The following is a 24,064-nucleotide window of genomic DNA, read 5'->3' as shown; positions in this document are numbered from 1 at the left end:
AACCTAAAATGTAGACAAATGATTGGCTGAGCGTATGCATTTATTGTGTACTTGACTTGTTCAAAATGTATTGTAAGGATCAGTGAAAACAAAAGGTTAATAAAAAGTTACAGGATCTTCCCTCAAATCATACATGATTTTTGAGGCTATTCTCTTTGATTTCTGTTTATTTAAGGACTTATGAAGACAAGTTATACAAAGGTACATTTATATCCTATTCTTGTGTAACTCATGGTCCTTAGGCACTTCTGCTTACAGGAATAAGCGCTCACCAGATGGCCCATGTGTCAATCCAGCTGTTCTCTTCAGCATGAATTCCTTCGATGGTGCTGTGTCCCAGGACAAATTTGGTGAAAGTCATGTTTCAGTGTTACATAGAAAATGTTCTGTTAAAGGCACAACACCATACTCTTGTTCTCAAACCATCAGGTTTGTTGAAATGCTTAGCAGACTTCTGGGATTAAAGAAAAAATGGTTGCCTCTCTATCTTTCTTATTTGCTTTTTCTTTTTTTAATGAAAGGCACGTGACTGAAAATAAATAATGGGAATGTTAAGTGAGAACTCTTTAAAATGCATATTGTTTAACTCCATTACTTGAGTTTGTACAGGAACATCTTGGAGAAGCTGAAGCTAGGTAAAAAACAACCAGAGACCTGAGCACTTCTTAAACCAAAGAGGACACATGCCTTATTATCCTCTTTAAAAATTAAACTGCTGCCTAGATGGCAGCACCATAGGAAATGCAAGGGCAGTGATGACACAAATGATGTATGAACCACTTGAGGAACAGAAGCGAATACAGGAAGTACATTTTGATTCTGTTTCTCCCTACTTTTGTGAAATCACCACGAGTGGAAAAAATTAATTTTTTTACAGTTGACAGTGTCCATGATGGTGCATCTTGGCACAGTATTACGGAATACTGAAGAACTGGTGATCTCCATTAGAAATAATTTTCTTCCTATATATAAGATGGTCGTCCAAAAATTAACATGTAGCAATTAAAAACATGCTGGGAACTTTGAGAGGAGTATTACATCAAAAGTTTATTACCCACACTCACAAAGCCAGCCTGTGAGCCTCTTCCTCTAAAGTGAAACTTAGTGACTAACTCTACGCTGTTTTAAGCAGCAGTCAAAAAATTAGGGAGTCAGGAATATGAAAGGCAATTTGGAGAGCGATTGTTTCAAGTAAATCTTAGAAATACGCTTGTTTTACTTTCCATTTTTCCTGCTTTTCTGAATTTTTTCATGTCAGAAAAGGATGACTGTTGCACATCCTTTCACCTTCAATTATAATTAAAGGATTCCTCTTCTGAAGTTCTTATTTATTTACTTTCATATTAGGTAGACTCGTTTATTCAAGATCTTTGCTTTTCTTCACAAGTATTTGGAAATATTCTGGCTATGTGAGAGCATTCTGTGGTTTGGCTCGTCAAGGCAGGTTTAATCTGTCAGAAACAGCTAGGAGCATGGAAATGGTCATCTTACATTAATACCCAGTGTTTGAAAATTCTTCATAAAAATCTCAGTTGTCTTTCTTGATAAATAATATAAATTAATTGTCTTACTTAGTATGTATTTACCTATATAGAGTATGTCAGGCATACCACCCCAGGATGCTGACCAGTGCTAGTAACCTCCTGTTATTATAGCTTGATATATCGAGTCATGTTCCTATAGCTTGATGATTTGAAGTTGAAGCTCTCTGTGAATTGTAACTCCAAAGTAGTTTTTGATTACTTTCCTCTTTTTGGAATCTTCCACTGTGTTCAAGTGGAGGAGAATATTTGCAGCAAGAAATATGAGAGCTGTGAAAACCCCTGGTAAAACCAAATAGAAAGCAGTGGGAAACTCACTTTTCTCCCATTGGAGAGAACCACAGCAAAGTATAGGTGGAAACAACCCATGTAAAGCAGTTTGCAGTGGGATTTTGGGCAACAAAGTGCTGTGGTGGGCAAGTGCTGCAAGGTAATAAGAGCACAGCCATACTTATGTGGCTCTGGATTGAACTTTGGAGGAATTACAGTGGATAGTGGGAAAGGAAAATAGGATATGAAGCTTTCTAAGGAGGTGTAAGAGCTGGCATTTGAGCTTTGAAGAAGGGATGCTGCTCCCTGTCCCATTGCTTCCTATCTCTGTGCGAGCTTTTACCCCTGCACAGAGCTGGGACAGCTTTGGAGCAAGCAGTAAGTCTTTTTTTACCCCTGTAATGTCCCATGTGTAGGGGGGCAAGAGCAGCAGGGGCCTGAACAGGTCCTTTAGAACATGGTTAGTGGGCACTATTGGTGGTAGGTGGACTAAATGATCTTTGGGGTCTTTTCAAACCTTAATGATTCTATTAAATATGAAATACCTGCTTGACTGTTATAAGCCTTTGATTTTCACACCAGTGGATAAATAATCTAGAATTGCTTTTTGAGTTTTTAAAGATGACACTTAAAATTGTTCAAGGTTCCTTCACTTATTTTTACCTTAAAAAAGTATTTTAACCCATTGTATTTTTCATTGTCAAGACGGTATTTTTAAAATATGGTAACTTCATACATCCCAGCAGAAAGTTTTCAATACCTTCTCCTTTCAAAATTAATAAAATGTCATCCTGACTTAAAGTAACTTTAAGAAAGAACACTTAATTCCCTAGACTGGATGCAGCTGTCTTTGTGAATTATCTCTGTATCAGTAGAGATCAAGATGTTCTTAATTTCAGAGTAGTTATCACTGCAGCTAAGATTAGAATTTGTCTTGATCTTCCTAACATCATAGTGCATAAAAAATAATGTAAGAATGAGAGACTGCTTAATTTTTCTAGCTGTCTGCAGGAACAGATCTTTGAAGACAGAAAAGCAGTTTAAGTTTTGTAGCCTAGTTAATTCTTAAGCTCATTGAAGGACTCAAATACTTCTTAAGCCTTACTGCTTTTAAATTTACAAATATTTGCAGGTCCTGTAAGTACTCCTTGATGTAATCCCTGAACATTTTCTATTCTACTGTATTATTTTACACTGTATGCTGAGGAATTTCTTAAAAAAAATGCACCACATGAAGTAGGCAATTTTTTTTTGCTTTTGTCTTACTTCCAGGTTACCTCCATCTAGACTTCCAGTTTTTCTTAAACAGTGATCCACTGGTGGTTTCTGTGTTGCTGCTGCACCTGCGGTTTCTCCTTTAGCTTCAGGATCCCCTTAGCCACAAGGATGACAGTCACTTGGGTTGGAGGGAACATCAAGAAATGTCCAGCCATAAGATTGACCTACCGAGTCCCATCGCAATAGCATGTCCCTTTGTGCCAATTCCACACATATCCTTGGGCAGGGACCCCACCACTTCCCTGGGAAGCCCATTCCGGTGCTTGACTAACTTTTCCTTGAAGTAATTTTTCCCAGTGTCCATTCTGTTCTGTTCAATTTGAGACGGTTATCCATGTCTTGTAAATGGCATCTCAGTAAGAAATGTAATGTTGTAGGCCAATGGTCTAATGAGTGCTGAGTGAACAACACTCCCCTTGATCTGTTGATTATGTTCCAGTTAAAACAACCTAGGCTACCTTTTTTTCTGCAGTGGCCCACCTCTCAACTTTCATCTTTCTTATTATCCAGTTTTCATTTACTAATTTGACAGAAGGATGTGGTTTGCAACATAGCTTAGCCCCTTTAGCGAAATCAGGTTCTCAAGATTCTTAGGTATGTAGGTTTTAAGACCTCCTTTTTTAAGAGTGTAATAAATGAGCATGTGTTTGTGAAATAAGTAAATAGGGGACACCAAGTCAGTAAGGGAGAGTCATGAGAACTTTTGAAATACTAGTTTTCCATCTGTTAGCTAGAAATATAGACATTGTTTTTTAACACTGCATAGAAATTAGTGGCCTAACTTTATGGGAAAGAGATTAAGCTGGTTTAAGAGGTGAGTTTTACAGACCAGGTTATAGTCAGTTCCTCTGATTAAGGAAGTAGTAGACTGAAATGTTACGAAAAATGAAGAAAAAAATACTGTGGAATTGTTAGAATTGGAATGGACCATTGAAGGTCAACTAATTCAACTCCCCTGCAATGAACAATGACTGATAGTTTCAATTGCCTAGAAACTGCATGAGTGTATAGTCTAGGGTGGAAGACTTGTAAGAATAGATTATCCTATTACCTATCACCACAGACCCTGCTACAGTATCTGTCCCCTGCTTTCTTATAGCCCCTCTTTAGATACTGAAAGGCCGCTATCAGATCTCTGAGCCTTCTCTTCTCCAGGCTGAACAGCCACAGCGCCCTCAGCCTGTCCTTGTAGGAGAGGTGTTCCATCCCTTGGATCATTTGTGTGGCCCTCCTCTGGATGTGCTCCAACAGGTCCATGTCTCTCCTGTACTGAGGACCCCACATCTGGATGCAGTACTCCAGGTGAGGCCCCAACAGCGCAGAGTAGAGGGGCAGGATCACCTCCCTTGCCATGCTGGCCACGCTTCTTTTGATGCAACCCATGATATGGGTGGTGTTCTGGGCTTGAGGGACACTTCTGGCTTTTGTTCAGCGTACCATCCAGCAGTACTCCCAGATCCCTTTCAGCAGGGCTCCATCCTTACATCCCGCAGCTTATACTGACTGCCCAGATGCAAGACCTTGCACTTGGCTTTGTTGAACCTCATGAGGTTCTCGTGGGCCGGCTGCTCGAGCCTGTATGGGTCTCTCTGGATAGCATCCCATCCCTCAGGCATGTTCTTTGCACCACACAGCTTGGTGTCATCCACGAACTTGATGAGGGTGCACTCAGTCCCAGTGATGTTAGCTGAGGAATGTGAGCATAGAGGACTGTAGATCAGTACCTCCCCAGGGCACTCCTGTGCATCCAGCTGGGCTTGCTGGCTCAGCATTATACAGCTCCAGAATGGTGAGTCCTTGTGTGACTCTGGTCTTTCTTTTTTGGTACTTCAAGAATGTGAAGAGACATAGCTGAGCCAGAGCCAGGGGACCAAAGGGACCCTAATGCAAGACAAGATGGGGAGGCAGGGTTGAAACAGTGGCAGAAACACAGGGCTGGGAGAGCAGGATCCAAGAATTAGGAATAAAAAGAGGGGGAAGGCTGGGCTGGGCTCCAGGACAAGGAGGCAGCAAGGAATGAGTCTGAGCTAGAACTGGTTGCAGCTCCTTATGGTGGAGCCCAAGACAGCTGCTGAGCTTACTGTATACTTAATATCAGAGCAGTGCAGGAATTGCAATCCCAGGTTAGTCTTTGACTCTGCAGAGGGCCCAAGGGCTGCTGCGTGCAGCACAGCACCAGTGGGGCTGGCGGAGGCTGCGCACTGCCTGCTGCCCAAGGCCTGGCAATGCTGTCAGGTGTGTGCCTCCAGCACAGCCCTCATCTTGGCTGTACCTGTGTGCCAGGTGCACAGAAATACATGTTCATGCTACATACTTGTTTGTATCCAGCACTTTGCAAAAATTACTTAGAATCTTTTATTTTATATAAATGTACTGTTAAATTTATAAGTAAGTGTTCCATTTCATTTTAAATGGCACACTTCGTTGAACAGCAATCAGCAAAGGATTTTGAAACAATCTAATAGCATTCCTTCAAATGATCTATGGTAACTAAAATTTGCAGTGCCTTTCAAGGCTGTGATCTTGAACCAGTAGCTCCAGTAAAAATTATAGAACATTTCACACAGTTGCTGTTCTCAGGCTTCTCAAAAGCTTTTGTCATCGAGGCAAAGAGCTATTGAAAACAATCCAGAGCAGTTCTTTCATCTTCTTGTAGCACAATAGACAATTGTCTGAAATGTCTTCCCAACATTTTGATCAGTAAAAGCATTGAGCAGATTTTTATGTTCCTATGGAGCTGCTAGCAAATAAAAGCTGATGACTAGGCTGTAAAAAAGAGAAAAAAAAAATATTATAAAATAGAAAGATTGGTGGAAATGACCAACAATTTCAATTGCCTGGAAACTGCACGAGTATATAGTCCAGAATGAAAGACTGGGAACAGTAGATTAAAGTAATAGGAAACATACAAACTCCTTTTGAATCAGAAGTTCCAAGGCAGTTTCTTTCAAGAAACAGTGTGAGAGTAGTTGTAGCTCGATGTGACCTGCAGTCACAGAGCAAGAGGTTGGGAGCCCTGCAAGGGTTATTGCATTAGGAGGCAGAACAGGTATTTGTTTCTCAACTTCAACAATCTTGAATTCATCACTGCAGGAAAATAATTTATTGCAGTCGCAAAGTATTGGTGCAAACACCAAGCATGTCTTTTTGTTACTGGTTCCAACTGATGATTTTATTACTATAGAGGAAAGGATTTTAAGTAACTCTCAAACTTATTTGCCTGATTCTGTAACCATGAAGTTTATTCTTTTCTTCAACACAACAAAATAAGACAAGATCATCTTACTATGAAAAATGCCAGGGTGCATTTTCATCAAGCCCTCTGCTTGCAGCACACTGCCCGCTATTGAAGCATCTGCAGGCAGGCAAGTTTTACTGCACTATGGGTCATAAAGTCTGGTGTCTGGGCTGCATTATGTGAGTCTCAATTGAAGTAAGACAGACATACATTTCCAGCAAAGGGAAAGTTGGGACATAATTTTCCTCCTGCAGTAGCTGTTGTTAACATAATAATAATGCTAATAATAATAACAATAAAAAGAAACAGTATTGCACAGTAGGGAGGTGTGCTTCTCTACAGAGTAGGCCTTACGATGGTCCAAGGAGGGGGGAGCACATGAAGTTCTAGTATTAGATATAGAGGTTGGTGGTCCTACATGTAGCAGGGGGGCTGGAGCTTGATGATCATTGAGGTCCCTTCCAACCCAAGCCATTCTGTGATTCCCTTGCTGTCTCCATGTCCATGCTTCCTACTGATGGAAACCAAAGTGTGGAGGGGAGTTGTTGGGTCAGAGGATCGAGCCTGGGTCCTGCTGTAGCCAACAACTAGCCATGAGGACATGGGTTAGTGGGCACAGTGGTCATGAGCTGACAGCTGGACTAGATGATCTTAGTGATCTCTTCCAATCTTAATGATTTGGTTATTCTGTAGGGACAGCGGTGGCCCTTGTGGGTGCTCCCAACTTGTTGGCTGCTGCAGCAAGATGCAGGACAAGCGGGGCAGCAGGAGGGGACGTGGCAGCTGTATTTCAGTGAGTGGATGGCACTTGATTAATAATGAATGACCTTTTGAGTCTAACAGTTGGTCTCATACAGTAGGTGACATTTTGCATAAAAAGAATAAGTTAAAACTCAGTGGAATGAAACCAAGGAAACAAATGAAATGTCTGAAGTTCTAATGCCTTTGGGCAACTTTAGCCACACAATAACTGAAGAAAGGATTGTGTAAAATTGTGCAAAAAAAAAGTTGCATTTTACAGTCAATGAAGTGGATGGTTCATTAAAATCAATATTCACACAACATAAATGCCATTTTACTTTTGAGGCAGAGAGCAGGGCAGCAGTATGGAAACTGCCTTATATTGAATTGCAGATTCAGAAACAGATGTAAAACTGAAATACCATAATAGCTTCTATCAGACAAGCAGTATTTTCTTTTGCCTTTTGTGCTGCAGGTAGTGGAACTCTAACATACAATGCACTTAAAATTGCAATCTGGATTTTATCTAAATCAAGTTATATGTAAGTTCAAAAGTACACTGTTGGGGTTAGAAACCAGCAAAACAATTTGACGTAGACTTGATGGATGAGTTGGAGAGATTTGTTTTATTGAGGTATCTGGCAAGGTACACAATTTCGTTTCATTTTCTAGATTTTGCTGTGGCAGAATATTAACAATTGTGAGACTGTAACTAAGAGAACGTGTAAATATTTCACAGGGCTTTCAAAAATAAATATTTTATATTAAGACACGAATATGAAAAGATGAAGTTAATTTCAATTCTAAAACATCCAGAAATAGTAAGGGCCGAATAGTATTTCTATATCCTCTGGCTCAATCTAAAATACTTTCTGAGAGATACCCCTACATATAACAGAGAAAAAAGAGGCATGGTAATAACCTGGTAATAATTTTTCTCCTTATATTTCCGGAATTACTCGCTTTTAATTTGCTTTTGTTGCCATAGCAATTCTTAAATGTCTGTCACTAGGTTTTATTGCTACTTGCTGGCTTCTTAAAGAATAAAACTACAATTAGATTGTTTTATTTATGAAAATGTTTGATTTGTTATGCACAGTACAGTTCTAACAAAAAAAAAAGTATCTTTAAGAACTGGAAAGTTATTTTTCCAGGTGTAGAAGTAGAGCAGATAAAACCATAACCACAGGTTTTAGAACCTGTGAGCATGCTGCAGAATGATTCCGTGCAGTGCTGATAGCATTTGTGGCTTTGCTGCTTATAAGTGTCTAATTTGGAAAGGCTCATTTCCACTGACTGTGTGGGGAGCTCAGCGAGGGATCTGCGGGTCAAGATCTGTCATTCTGTGGTGACCACAAGTAATTATTTGTCCCTTAATTGGGATGCAGTTAACAATTCCATGAATGATTCACATCTGATACTATGCTCATTTCCCCAAAGAACGGCCACATCAGAATTGTAGTGCTAACTGTGCTTCGCAGGGTCACTAGCAATGGTGAGGCTGAGGAAGCCCCATTGGTTTCCACTGGTGGGTGGGTGTTAGGAACAGGTTCTTCATCAGAGGCTGATGGGCACGGCCTCGAGCTGCCAGAGTTCAAGGAGTGTTTGGACAGCACTTTCAGACACAGAGTCTGAATTTTGGGTGGTCATGTGTGGAGCCAGCAGTTGGACTGGATCACCTTGTGGATCCCTTTCACCTTGGGATGTTCTGTTATTTTATGAGTACAGACACGTTCCAGAAGGCACTCTGTTTTGTATTCTCCAAAAATCTGATCAGTTGCTCTTTGAAAAGAATTACTGCAAGAGAGGTTTAATGTTCCTCCATCTTTGATGGTCAGAACAGTTGTTAAATTATTGTTTTTACATTCCCAAATCAGTAAAAGTACATACCATCTTCATCAAACAAAAATATTAATGGTGTCAAAAAAAACCTTCAATACATGTTGTACCCTTTAAATGATGTAATCAGAGAGATCCTCTATGTCTTTAGGGCTGGCTGAGTGCTCTCCTACACCTTAGGGCTGAAGAAGAAAGTGGTGACAGGTCTGTAAATGAACCCAAGTACTGGAAATCAGGATGGATCAGGGAGGCAACTGCAGTATTGGCAACAATTTTAGGCAGACATGCAGCCCAGGTTGAGCTTGGTCATTGCCTGCAGCAGGTGTGCAGTGTAACCTGCTCGAGCATTTTTTCTTGTCTTTGGTTCATTTATCTGTCTTAAAACAGGCAAGATAACTCATTATTTCCAAGTGCAATATCCTAGCCTACCTACTAGCAGGTACTCAAATGTTATTCTGAAATGCTGCAGTCTTTCTGATTATTTCCCAGTGTCCCTTATCACTTGTAAAGCACAGAAGCAAATGATCTGTGGACTGCACATAGTATGGTTTTTCAAAAACTGTAAAGAGGATCTGAGCCAAGCATTGCTACTCCCCAGGAGTTCAAGGTTTTTTTCTTTAAATCCTGCCTGTGCTGTACATATTTTCATACTGTCCTCATTTGATGTCAGCTTGGTGCTCATTGACAGTTTGTCCTGCGGAACTGTTTTTCTGAAAAGATTATAAATAGTAACCCACTGCATTGCTGTGTACACAGAAATGTCTGCTCATGAAGAGGAAGAGGAAAAATCTCTGCTATTTATTTTATATGCACAAGGTGCAGTGCAGAGTGTCAAAGACTTAGCATTTCTTTAGAGTATACTGGTGTATCAAGAACAAATACCCATCTTTTGGTCAAATCAAACCCGGATACCTCTGGTATGCTGTTTTTTATTATGCTCTGCTTAATAGTACATATGCCTCTGCTGATGGCCAGTCACCTGCTGGTTTTGCGGTGACAGCATACGGACACAAGTGAGAACATTGAGGCATCTATACATTATCAGTGCAAATAATCTCTAGCTCTCTAGTCCCATTTCTTTGGTCTCACATCCATTCAGACTTCCCAGCCCTGCAATACAGAAGGCCATGGGCTTTGCTTGTTTGCAGAGCTACGTCATGATGTCTTTTACTTGGATAATCTCATCTATCTATTCTTATAAAAAGAAAAGTGCTATCATTTGTCAACCAGAAGTTCTGGTAAATAGGCTAGGCCCCAAAAGAGACAGCTTTTTGTAGGCAGTGTGAAGTGCATCTGCTTCCTGGTCAATCTTTCATGAGCCCAGCAGCTGCAGGCACGTCACCAAGTCCCCGCTGTGCTGTTGTGCACTGCTGAAACAGCTGGTGAGAGCACTGTGCGATGGGGCAGACGTCTTCGCTCAGGTTGGTGAAACCCTTGGAGAGCTGGATGTTTGTACAAGTTAACGTATGGATGAAACCGCAGAGCTAATCACTTCAATTGGATATCAAAGCAGAATAAAATTAATATGAAGCAAGACATTTTTTGTATTCTCTACTAGTTAAAAACTTCACTTGAAAGATTCAGGCAGTCTGGTGACACAGGCAGTTTAGATGGCATCAGGGAGCATCGCCATAGCTGATCTGTGGAAGTGCCACTGACAACATCTCTGTCCCTTTCCTCTTGCAGTATCGGTCAGGGCGGGACGCTCAGCGAGGCTCAGACAACATTTCCAACAAGTCCTCAGACAGCGATGTCAGCGATGTCTCGGCAGTGTCTCGGACGAGCAGCGCTTCTCGTTTCAGCAGCACGAGCTACATGTCGGTCCAGTCAGAGCGGCCCCGGGGAAACAAGAAAATAAGGTGAGCACAGGGAGCCCTGGGGCAGCAACAGCTGAGGGGTTTCAGTAACTGAGTGCTTCAGTATTTGTGATTGAGAAGAATGTATTGCTGAAGTTGGAGTTGGCAGGAAATATGCACAGTACCGCTTTAAATATCCTTTTCATCTCATGCTTTTTGAATTTATTATGGTATTTGTTTTTAGCAAAGTTTCATCATTTTGAGTTACAATAGCATATGTTGTAGCAACAAATGTGCTATCAGCAAGCATGCTTAGACATGCTTAGCTTTGCACTTCCTAGTAACAGTTGTTTAAAATAGTTAAGATAGCTGAAAAGAAAGCTTAGCATGAAATTACAGACAATGCCAGAGACATGATAGTGTACTTTTTAAGCTAGAGCTGCTGACTGTTATAAGAGTCTGTGTTAATACTACAGACCCTGGTCCAGCTCAACAGAAAGCATAAGGCCACTCAGTTGTCAGCAAGGTGTGCTCAGCATGTCTGTGAGCAAAGCATCTCCTTTGCGTGCCCCTCCTGCACTGTCAGTGGAGCTTTGACTGCAGAACAAACAGAAAGTCATTTTTCTCAGCAGGTGTAACCCACCCACATCTGTCAGCAAAATTCAGTGCCAAAGATCTGTCCCCTGGAGAGAAGTAATGCATTTCATAAGATATTTTCAACATCTGTTTCTATGGGCAATGTTAGGATATTGTTTCTGTCCAATGGTTATGCTTCCTTTTATAAATGAGATGTATTGCTATGCAACTTCTATTCAAAGAGGGCCTTAGAGGCTGTCCTAAGAAAACATCCCAGTGTAAAGCTGTTCTGGTGCAGGCTGGAGGGCTAGCCAGCATGTGGCTACTTAGTGGCTACTTAGTGGCTACTTCCATCTTTTGGTTTTCGTTTTATTCCTTCTATGTTCCCTTTCTTTTGAGTCCATGCATGCTCTTCTCTGTGGCCCTAACTTTACTTTATCCTTTTCTTTTTTCCTTTTGCATGCTTTGCTCAATATTTTGTTGACTTCAGAAGGACAAGGAATATAGAGGAAAAAAAAGAGGGAGGGTTGGAAGGGGATGAACAAGATGAAATATTTCCTGAGGAGGAGGAAAAAGAGGAGGAGGAGGAAAAAACAAAGGAGCAAGAAACTGATGAAAAAGGGGAAGGGCAAGAGGTGGCAGAGAACGGTGATCAGGAAGAAACCAAAGGCTCAGGGCAAGATGAAAAAGCTCAAGAGGATCAAGCTGAGGAAGGGAAAGAGGATGACAGGTAAAACATTTCTAGTTCTGAAGACCTACTGACCTGCTTCCTGCTGTACCTGAACCCTCCCTGCCTTCCTTTTTTTTTTTCTTTCCTTTCCTTAGTTTATTGTCTGTGGTGTCTGTCGCTTCTTTTGCTTTCAGCTGTGATGATTTCATGTTGAAACAAGTTTTAGTCTCAGCTTCAGTGAACTTGTTCTGCATAGCAAATGATGCAGCGCACTAACTCAATGCATCATTTTGTATGCAGCTACAGCATTTTATTTTTTAAATTGTTGTAGACTAGAGCTTGAGTTTGACTATAATAAACAATACAAACTGTGCCTCTTTATATGATCTGCTTGAATTATTGGTCATGGACAAATCCTTTGTTGAGTTACCAGTATCAAAATCATCTTTACTCTTTTTTTTTTCTGGCAGTAGTAAAGGAAAGCATTTGAATTTTTTTTTTGTAAACCTTTTCACATGGGCTGATAAATGTGCATGTTGATGGACAATTGACATGGATAAGCAGAGTTTTTCCTTTTCTTCCACTCCATATGAATAGCTGTTGTGGTTTGCTGCACTATCGAGGGGTCATGCAGCTCTGCTGCTCTATTGTGTCCAGAAGTATTTCAGCACAATCGGCTCTAATTTTATCAGATAGCATTCTAGCTTTACACATTTTACCACAATTCCTTTGAACCATGACTTCTAATTAGTGACATTTTATATTGCAAAATCCATGTAATTTGCATTATGAGAAATACAGTGTTCTTTCCTTCTTCATTTGTAAAAAAAAAAAGAGTTTGAGTTTTGCTGAAACACATCAGAAACTCTCAGGAAAAAAATACTTTTTCCAGCAAATGCTTCACTGCCTATAGATAGCTTAATCTTGTCGAGCTGTTCTAATGCATGTTAAAGTGCTCTGCTGCATTCCACTTCCATTGCTGCATACATCCACCTATACGTGCCTGTACATACACGCACATGCAGACACACACAGTCACTTCTTTTATTTCAAACACATAATTACTCACATAAAGTGTTCTGATAGACTCTTCCAAATGGAGATGAATGAACCAGTTTGCCTGTGGTAGAATGGAGCAAAGGTCATAAAAAAAAAAAAGAATCAAAACGTGCAGTGTTCAATCTGGGGCGGTATGGGGAGATACTGCCACTCACTGTATATGTTGCCATCATTTCTTCACTTGTGTGAACACCTTGTAAATCTCAGCAAAAGCATCTGTTTAGAAACAGCTGTCTTTAAGACTGCCTTGGCATGCTTGCTCCAGGGACTGCTAAGCAAATCTTGTGGTAGTGTGGGTACTTTAAGGACCTTTTTCTCTCCTGAATCTCATTAAGTTTCCATTTTAGTGGGATCATGAAGTTCTGCCTTTTACAAAGCAGGTCTCTATTCCCAGTTGACAACATTCATTCAGGTTACCCTTCAGCCAAAAATGCTGCCCCTCACAGAAAATAAAGTCTTCCTTGAGAAGGAACTACTTTTTCTCTGTGCCAGCTCATCCCTCTGCCTGATGGCTGCTCTCAATCTCCAGGAAGGCAGAGAAGTCAGGATCCCTTCTTGGTATGAAACAAGGCATCTCTGCAGCTGCTCTTAACAACTTCATTTTTCCAAAAATACTCAACACCAGTGTTGAACAGTCAGCAAAGCATCATTTAATAATTAACCATATCAATAGGTATTTGTGGTACCCAACAGAACTGAAGCAGCCATTTCACCCAACAAAGAACAGCAGACAATTACCTCCTAGACCCTGAGATTTTGGGCATCACAAAAGCTGTAGAGGAGATGGGAATTTGTATTCGCAGGCATTGAACAGCAGTCACCTTTCCTCTGGGGAACTGGGAGACAAAGGGGCTGCTCTCAATCACTCCATCATCAAAAGTGAGTTCTTTAAAGGCATATTGTGCCTCGATATTGTACATTTCAAAGTCACCATGCTTATACATTTTGTGAGTAATGCTAATAGTCACACTAATGGTTTCAGTCTGCTGAGATGATAGGTGGGTTCAAAGTAGCTTAAATGACCATGAAGACAGATATCCATCATGAATGCATCCCTTGCCTGTTTCATAGAGTCACTGAGTGTAATAAACTGCATTAGCTCTTAGAGCACTGGAGTACAATAAGTCAGTCAATCTTTTTGGCAGCAATAGCTGCAAAGTCAGATTTTGCCTTCACTAAACCTCTTGGAACTACAAATTGGCATATGGTTGATGTACAGAAAAATCACAACTGTGCTCCTTCTTGGCAATGCATGCTAGTAAACAGAAAGCATGGATCAAGCTTCCCCTCTGCAGTTTTTAAAGACTCCTTATGTATTGTTATCTGACATCATTCTTATTCCAACTCCCTGATGATATCAGAAACAACCTAGGTCTTCTGTGTGAGCATTTTTATTGCAAGAAATTTGCTTAAGAATGCCTCAAATCTTGACCTTCCTTAATTGTTTTCTGAATATCAATCCACCATAGTTATGTTTGCTCACATCAGCGCACAACTGCAGTCACAGAACAGGATTTCACTGTGCTACAAATACAGAATAAATAAGTCAAGTACAGAATAAAAACATGGGCTGTGTTCCAAGCACAGGAGTCAAAATCACAAGATGAAAACAGAGAGGGGACCACTGGAGAATTAGGAGATGTTCCACATGACAGGAGACAGTTACAGTACTGGGCTGGGGACATCTTGGCAGCAGGGAGCACTTGGGGGAGATCTGAAAAAAGGAAATAAGTGAGTTTTGTGAATTCTTCTGGAGTGCTCTTTTCAAGTATTTGAGGCACATAGGAAAAAAAAATCACTAAAAATATCACAAGTACATGATCAGCAATGTGATAAGGAGCAACTGCTAAATACTGGAAAAGAAAAACATTGTATGTACAGCTGGAGAAAGAAAAGTGTGCCTTGTACTGATGCACAGCAAGGGGTGGCACAGCCAAACTGAAAGGCTACAGAACTTACCTACAGTATACTTGAAGGGGTTAGGTTAGGTAAATTGTCAGGACTGGAGAAAAGCACTGCAGTAACTGGCATATGAAATGTGAGAGTGGATTCAGTATGTGAATGAACAGAAAGGGTAGAGATGTAAAATTGTAAGTATCTGCAAGTCACAAAAATGCGGACCTAATATGAAAGTAGAATTCAAAGTGCTGTCCAAAGAGCAAGTCTAACTGACATGCACTGTCCACGTGACTGGGAAAAGGAGCAGAAAGGTCTTGGAGGGAAATAATGAATTTACTGATACTGAGTTGAGATTCGTGATTCACAGAATCACAGAATGGCCAGGGTTGGAAGGGACCTCAAGGATCACGAAACTCCAACCCCCCCTGCCACATGCAGGGCCACCAACCTCCCCATTTAATACTAGACCAGGCTGCCCAGGGCCCCATCCAATCTGGCCTTGAACACCTCCAGGGACGGGGCATCCACAACCTCTCTGGGCAGCCTGTTCCAGCACCTCACCACTCTCTCTGTAAAAAACTTCCCCCTGACATCCAACCTAAATCTCCCCTCCTTCAGCTTAAAACCATTTCCCCTTGTCCTGCTGTTATCTACCCTTTCAGAGAGTTGACTCCCCTCCTTTTTGTAGGCTCCCTTTAGGTATTGAAAGGCAGCAGTCAGGTCACCCCGCAGCCTTCTCTTCTCCAGGCTGAACAAGCCCAGCTCCCTCAGCCTGTGTTCGTAGGGGAGGTGCTCCAGCCCCCTGATCATCTTCATTGCTCTCCTCTGGATCCTCTCCAACAGCTCCCCGTCCTTCTTGTACTGGGGGCTCCAGACCTGGACACAGTACTCCAGCTGGGGCCTCACAAGAGCAGAGTAGAGGGGGACAATCACCTCCCATTTCCCTGCTGGCCACCCCTCTTCTGATGGAGCCCAGGATACCATTTGCAAGGGCACATTGCTGACTCATGTTAAGTTTTTCATCTATCAAGACCCCCAGGTCCTGTTAGTGTAGCAGAAGGAGGCAGGTGAGAAGGGAGGCAGTTTTAATTGCAGAAGCAATATTTTGATGTAGTGTTGGTAAGCAAATGTTGATTTAGGGACAGCAATATAGGGGACAGTAAATACTGCCCTGGGACCATCACAGTCATCCGGCTGATTGGAAAATTTAAGTCTACTCATGCAGATGTTAAATGGAAGATTGGAAAGAGGGCAAATTTGAGACATGGTAATAGCAAAGCAAAGGAGACCAATATAGTTCTGAAATCTTAAGATATCATTAAATGCCAGGTGCAGTTTCAACTGAACAAACACAAGCAGTAAAATTTGTTTGTTTAGAAAGTGTTTGAAACGGGAGTGGAAAACAGGAGCTCAACAGAGTTATTTTAAACAATGTAAATATTTGTTCTTTCAATTAACACGGGTGAAAAGGAGAAAGAGGATGTGACTGTACTTGTAGAACTGATGAGAGCAAGACTAGAGGTTTGTTCTACTTTCTAAAGGGATATGTTATAGCATGTTTCTACAATTTTGGGAAAAAGACAGTGGTGATACATATATATATATATATATATATATACATATATATATATATATATATATACATATATATATATAGGAAGGTGACACAAGAATGAAGGTTTACAGTTGAGAAAGTCAGCTGGATTGTAATTTTGCAGAATTACTCAAAGATACAAGAAACAGTGCAGTATGTAGTTTTAAGTAATGGGATTGTTCATACAAAAAACTTCTTTCTCTTCCTAATAGTTCTTCATGCTCTCTGTGCCCTTTCCTTTGTGGGATGTAAAGATTCATCTCAAATTCAATTTCTAGTATCTTTTGTGTCATTCAGTCAAAAAAAAATCTTCAAAGAATTTAATTACGTAGGTTTTAAAACTGGTGCCTGATGAGTATTTGTTCCTTGCTTTTTCACTGTATTGTAATCTTTGTATTTCAGTTTTTATGTGCTTCTACTGCGATTGCAGCTATTATCAGTTAAATGCAGTGTTTTGTAGTCTGTGCTAGCTGCTCCATAGAGGTGGAAACTAGTAATGCTTTTTGAAAATCTATATTCTGGTAAAAATATAAAAAATTGTCCAAAAGCCAACAAGCATCAAAAATCTATTTTCAGTGTGTTTGCGTTGTTTGATTTCTCAAAACGGTTTCAGAAAATTTGTAGTGATTGTTCCAACTAAACTAATGGATGAAGGAAGTTAATTGTGCCCAACCAACTAAACTAATGAAATTTATTAATGATGAATGAAGGATGAAGGATGAAATGTATTAATTGTGCCCAAACTTTCCTGCCAAACAGGCCACGTGCTTGCAATGGCTGTGAAAGCTGCATCCTGAGACCCTTTCCAAACTGCATAATACTGTACTAAGTTGCAGTGTGTGCAATCTGTGTCCAATAGTTCTAGCAATGGTTTCCTAGAAAAAAAGCGATCTGTGCTTCTGTTGGTCAGCTAAACCATACCCTTTTAGTAGGCCAGACCCTTCTTGAAGCAAAACGGGGTTTGCAAGGTGGTAAAGCCTAGGTCATGGCCTCATTACATGGGGAAAAAGTGTGATCAAAAGCATGCTTCCTCCCAAGGGTAAGGCCCTGAGCTTGGACCCTGCCAGGCAGGGCTGCAGTCAGGAGGAGGTATGAGGCCACCAGCCTCCCCCACCACTTGGAGGGTGCACTTCTTGACTTTGCTGTAGCTCTTAGCCCAAGGTGTTTCTTAACCATCAGAAACAGTGTTCTTGCCACTCCTGGGATCAGACTGGCAAGCTGCCATACAACATAAAGGGAGGTTTAAGTTGGATATCAGGAAAAAGTTATTCACTGGAAAGCGATCAGACAATGGAACAGGCTACACAGTGCAGTGGTCGTGGCACTAAGCTGCCAGAGTTTCAGAAGTGTCTGGACGAAGCTCTCAGACTTTTGCTCTTATTTTTGAGTGGTCTTGTGTTGAGCCAGGAGTTGGACTTGATCCTTGTGGGTCCCTTCCAACTTAGGATATTCTGTGATTCTATGAGTCTGACATTCACTAACTCTTTTCAAATTCAAAATGCTTTGTTAATTTGAGAGGCTGGGGCATGTATAATGGACAGAGGCCTGAAACAACAAGCAGCAACTAAAAATCTGTGTTCTTCTAGTGTAACTCTTCTGTATGCTTCTCATTAGACAACCAGATGGCTGCTTAAATACAACTGGTCTGTGTCTCTGAAATCAAAGTACCTATTTTCTATTTTCCAGTAAGATTAGAATTATTGGGCTATACAGGGTTTGTTAGCAGTTAATGACAAATGACCCTGTTCTTTTATGTAAATTTTAAAACTTAATTTAGTATTCTACATTCGAGAGATAAAAATCCATACAGCAACTGTGTCTGTAGCAATGGACACAATAATTTATTTCATGTTTTAAACTTTGGCAGATGACCTACAGAAGAAAATTATTTTTGGCTTCTGTAGAAATTATTAAAAAGGACACCATATCAATGGTTAAGAAACGAATTGTATTAGTTCATATATTGTTAGTGACATCTGTACTGAGAGCAGAATATAAATCATTTAAGAAATCTAGCAATCTCATCTGTTTTTGAGTTAGTCATCACTACCTATCAAAACCTTAGAGACCTGGTTTCCTGGAAAAGATACAAAATTTGTACAGATTTCTCTACAGATGGTAGACTTAGTTTTATCTGCTGGGAAATACTAAAATAATGAATTTGGAAGTACATATTATTAACAGGCAGAGAGTGAAAATACTTCATTTGAAATTGTCTACAGCTCAGACTTTTTGTGTTTGACAACAGTACAGTATTGTTGAGAATGCTTCCATCTCCATGAAACACAACCTGCAGTTCAGCCTCCATGGTGCATCAACTCCAACCTGTGATTCAGAAAGCACTGATATACTCAGGTCACTTAAGGTCATTCAAAAACAGTGCATCAGTAGGCTATAAAATATAGAAGTGCAGATGAAAAGCCCTAGAGACATGCAAGAAATAGAGATAATCAAAAGAAATAAACTGAGGATTTGAAACGAATCAAAATCACAGAGTCATAGAATGGCTTAGGTTGGAGGGGGACTTAAGGATCACCTAGATCTCATCTCCTTGCCGTGGGTACAGTTACCACCCACCAGATCATGCTGCCCAGGATCCCATCCAACCTGGCCTTGGATGCTACCAGGGATGGGGCATTTACAACCTCTCTCAGCAGCCTGTGCCAGCACCTTACCACCCTCTGGGTAGTAATTTCTTCTTAAAATCTAACCTAAATCTCCCTTTTTTTAGTTTAAAGTCATTCCTGCTTGTCCTATCAGACTATAAAAAATCGGTCTCCCTCCTGCTTGTAAGCTCCCTTCAAGTACTGGAAGGCCCCAGTGAGGTCTTCACAGAGCCTTCTCTTCTCCAAGCTTAGCAAGTCCAACTCCCTCAACCTTTCTTCATAGGAGAGATGCTCCAGCCCTCTGATCATCTTTGTGACCCTCCTCTGGACCTGCTCCAACAGTTCCACATTCTTCCTGTACTGGGGTTCCCAGGCCTATCTGATGTTTAGGTTGCTTGACTAAACATCTGAACATTTTGGTTCAGTACTATCACTGTATAATCACCTGCATAATAGTCATACTCAGCCTATAAAGTCCTTAAAGTGCTACCCAAACAAGCATTTTCTCCAAACATACATAGCATGTAAGTGTACATAGTTCCTCAGCAAGGAGCTGTGGCCATGGGCCTGTGCTCCATAGGTCAAGAAACCTGCAGACCTGGGTTCAGAAAGTGCATGGCAAGTTTCTTCACAACCTTTTCTTTTTCTGATGCTCTTAAGTTTTCTGTATGGCTTTCCAGTTTTCCCCAGAGGCCCAAAGTGACTCAAAGTCATTTTGTCAAAGTGACAGAAGTCAGGCAGGCAAGATCGTGATGTCCCAGATAATGTCTCTTCGGCTGAGGTAATTATGGCTTCAGATCTCTTGCTCGTGTCCATTTAGCTCTCGGTCCCAGAAGATCAATTCGGAGAGATGCTGTAGGTTTGAGAAATGCTAGCAGTGTCTATTCTGACCCTGATTTTCTGGAGTCCTCAAGCAACCTGAATTTGCAGGGGAAGACATAAATGCAGAGCTGCTTTATTGTTTAGATTCCCCCCACCACACACGTGAGCAGTGCAAAGGGACGAGGAGTGAAGCATAGCCAGGTTGTACAGTGCTGATCAAAGCTTTTTTGACTTCCATGAGCCAAGTACAGAGGCAGCTTTAGTCAAATCCACGTTTGCCTACAGCCATTGATTTGAATAATGGCTTTTCAGTACAGCTATTTCTTCCCTGTGCATTTTGTGATCTTCTCCTATATACTCTCAGTAGCACATCCAGTCCAGTTCTTATATTACTTTCTTCCAAAGTTTTCCAGCTGTTAATGTTTTTTTCCCAATAAGAAAATAGTCCTTATAGGCAATTTCAGTTTAGCTAAATCCTGGTTCCTCTTATCCTGAAGATGTCTTTTATCTCTATGTATTTTTGAGAATTTCTACTTTGAAATTTGATTTTTCCTCCCTTTAGGATTTAATTTTACAATATTTCTCTGATGATTTTGGGTTATGCATACACAGTATAAATAATAAATAAATAAAACATATAAATACTGCTTGTTTTTAATTTCAGTGAGCTCTTTTCATTTCTTCAAGGAATAAATCGGAGTTGTTTTAGGCAAGCTTGTGGCACAGCTGTATTTCATGACTTAGTAAGCACTGTTAATGTTGAAAAGAGAACGATCCCTCTCTTCCATCTCTTTTCCATCTCAGCTAGAAAACTGTAATTCTATAATATGTTCAAATAAGCACATACCATTCAACTTGTAGATTAAGTAGATGCAAGTTGTGTTTTTCTAGAAGACACTCAATTAAACCACATTGCCCATTGTCAGTTTCAGTTTGGAAAGTCTGTTGTTCAGCTGCTTCATATGAAACAACTGGTGAAATACGGAGTTATTTTTATTTTCAGATGTGCACACGTGTTTTCTTTGAAAAGTATATGTAACAACGTACATTATAATCACTGTTTTATTCACTAATTAATCGTAAAAAGATATATTTTCCACGTTCAGCCCAAGCCATTTAAAAAGTTCAATTCCAAAATTGTTTTCCACAAATTTCCCAGTTACAATTTCCATAAAATAAACCTGTTAATTTAGTCAGTCCAGTAGGTATTAGAGATTTATATCACAAATGACTTAATAGGATAATTTTCAGCAAAGTGATCTTCAGGAGACTAACTCAGTATAATTGCAAACCTGTAGTGTTTTTCTTTGATGTGAATTGACGTGCATTGGCTACAAGCACTGTTCCCATGGAAATATTATTTCCTGCATCACAGCTGTCCCCATAATTCTGTTTTTGTTAAATATCTCCAGGAAATTAATGAAATGAAAATGTCTACAAATGGGGAGGGAGCTCCATTAAGAATGGCATCATAATTCCTATCTTGCTTGTAAAAATCTGTAAAAAGAATCGTCAGTTGTTGTCCAGTCTGGTAAGAGATGTGTACGAGAGAATAACTCTGTCAGCAATTGAAGAATTGTTAAAATCCTTTCCCTACAGCATCACAGTACATGGCTGTGCTCCTTACTCAGCTAAGTGTAGTTTTACATTAGCAGATGCTTTATTTTCTTTAGGCATAATTGCCAGAGAGCTAAGGTGAAAGGCAGGGCAGTAGTGGTACTGACTTTTCATTGGGAAAAAAAGATACCTGCAAGATCTGACAATTGACCTCAGCGTAAGTATTCAGCTGTAATGAAGACTTTCTCTGCCAGTGTTTTTTGATCTTTCATTGGTTCATCACAGATACTTTCAAAAAATGGGGGAGAAAAACACAGGTGTGTCTGATTATCTGCTGTGGCAGGAGTCTGGAAAACCTTTATAGCAAATCTGATTCCAGAGAAAATTGCACTCCCCATTTTGAAAATGTGTGGATTTTTAACAAAGAGATCCCAAAGATTCTTGCCTCACGAAATCAAAAAGCATAATACTGCATTTTCTAGAAAGCTTTATACAAACAGCAGCTTCATACTGACTTAATGGTTTTTGTTGTTTTTGTTCTTTTTTTTTTTTTTTTTTTTCCAAAAGCATTCAGAAAAAGCTTATGGGCTTGAATTTAAGAGCAGTCTGAGATTTGTTATATAGTCAAGTGAGTTCAAGACTGTCCATGTCAGTAAACAAGACAGGGCCAAGCATAGTCTTAAGCACTGTTCCATGGTCACCCAAAGTGTGTAAATTGCATTGTCCTTGGCACAGCTTTGTGCCAGACACACCAATGACGTGTCCCCAGTGCAGTGCAGGCACAATTCAAGAGATAGTGTGGGTCAGGAGCTTTTTGCTCTAGGAAACCTGACAAAAATATGCTTGGGAAGCATGCAGGTTAGTTGTGTGCACAGGCTTTCAAGGTCAGAGAGGTCAGAGAGCCCACCTGACCCATGTCACACTTGAGGACATTTTTCCTTGTTCATTGGAAAACTGAAGCATCTAAAACAAGTTTCTGGCCTACCCACACAAAGATCTGACAGTGTTTCTCAGTGTCCTCAAGTGTTTTCCTGTATGTAGGGCAGTGCAGGAAGCAGTGTTCCCGTGTGAGCTTTGCTGTCACCCTGCTCTGGTTGCCTGGTTGGTCCCCACAAGCCAAGGGCAGTGCGTGGCCTGGCTGTCACATTCTCTCTGGTTGTTTTTGGTCAGGGGCTGCCTGCACCTGGACTGGTGTGATGAGGTGATTCTTGTTTGGATTCTCATGAGGGTGATTGCTGCGCCATCATGCAGATGGCTGGCCTAGCACAGTTTGTATAATTTTGTGGGTTTATTTTTTTCCCCATGTGGCTGTATATTCTTGTTGTAGAGGATTTTCTTAAGTTGAATACCTTATCAGGTATCTTGAAAACTGAATTTGTAGTGCACCTCTATTTCTTGTTTCATTTTCTCTCATAAATTTAAGACGTTGTTGAAAATGTCTAACTGAACATGTGTGTCTGTGTGTATGTACATAGAAAGAAAACGTCACAGATGAGTCATTTCTGTTTCCTGTTAAGAGAAAAGTTTGTAGGAGTTATTAACTAAGACATCTCTTTGCCAGTCCTGTTATCTTAGAATGGAACATGACCTGACATATAACGTCCTATTCTTTTAGGAAAAAGTTCATTTCTGGCACTGTCAAAAGGCAGCCCAAGTGGGTAACTTCAATGGTGATGATACCAAGCATTTACCAGTAATCAGTGAGCGAAGGCTTGAATGGCCTGAAGAGTTCAGAGTATGGATGAAGGAGCAGACTTGCTCAAGAGCACTGCAGATTTACTATGGAACACAGTCAGCTTTTCAGACCTCTCCTAGTATGCACTTCCCAGAGCGTTCCTTAGAAGGAAGAACTGAAAAAATAAATGAAGCCACTACTATGCAATAGCTTTCTCCGGGAGCTGTTTGCAAGCTAGGAGCATAAAAAAGATGCATCTCCTTCTGCTTTTATGAAAGAAAAAAACTCAAAAAGTTGAATTAGAGCAAGTATTTTTACAATTGTACTTGGAGGGAACAAATTGAGTTTGGTGAATGAACGTCAGTATTCGCCATTTGTATGAGTATTTGCACCATCCACTCTATACCAAATTTAAATCTCTTTTTTCCTTACTTGAATCCTTTTCCCTTTCTCTTAGCAGTTACCAGTTCTATAGCTGGTATAAAGAACCTGATTAAACGAAACTAAACAAAATCCACCACAGGTGTATACAGCAAAACTTGATTCTGTGAACAAAACCCTTAGACAGAAGCAAAAGAGCCTATTTTTATAATGCATAGTGCTTTCATAGCTTACTGCCTAGTGAAATTATAGCAACTTTGTCTGCATGCCAGCCATTTTAAGCACATCAATTTCTTTAATATGGGCAATTGTAGCAAACTTTTGCATTTTAATAGAATTGTACATTTTAGGATATGACACATGAAGCACCTCAATATGGTAAATGCACATTAGGCACAGGAAATGGGAACTTTCTTCCCACTGTTTTATGAGAAAAAGAATATTTCTGTTATCACTGCTCTGACATAAGACCTGTCTTCGGTGTTAATATCACTTATATAGCAATGGCATAATTACTGTTTT

At 40.4% G+C, this 24,064-nt stretch overlaps 1 protein-coding gene across 21 annotated transcripts in view; it reads left to right on the top strand.

Annotated features, from left to right (window-relative positions):
- RIMS2 (regulating synaptic membrane exocytosis 2) overlaps positions 1–24,064 on the top strand; it is a gene marked incomplete at both ends in the record, with an annotated part of 434,834 nt that overhangs the window by 358,148 nt on the left and 52,622 nt on the right. For 3 of the 21 annotated variants that reach the window (XM_079533461.1, XM_079533448.1, XM_079533464.1), the window contains one exon: positions 10,594–10,766. The exons of 16 other annotated variants lie outside the window; for them this stretch is intronic. In XM_079533461.1, the coding sequence (XP_079389587.1) occupies positions 10,594–10,766 (173 nt within the window). Of the gene's footprint in view, positions 1–10,593; positions 10,767–11,772; positions 12,010–24,064 lie in introns of all 21 variants that reach the window. 2 more of the 21 variants (XM_079533458.1, XM_079533447.1) reach the window with 1 other exon arrangement.

This window comes from Tetrao urogallus, assembly GCF_951394365.1.
Source record: "Tetrao urogallus genome assembly, chromosome: 3".
Classification (NCBI taxonomy): Eukaryota; Metazoa; Chordata; class Aves; order Galliformes; family Phasianidae; genus Tetrao; species Tetrao urogallus.
This window is presented reverse-complemented; position numbering and strand designations above follow the sequence as displayed.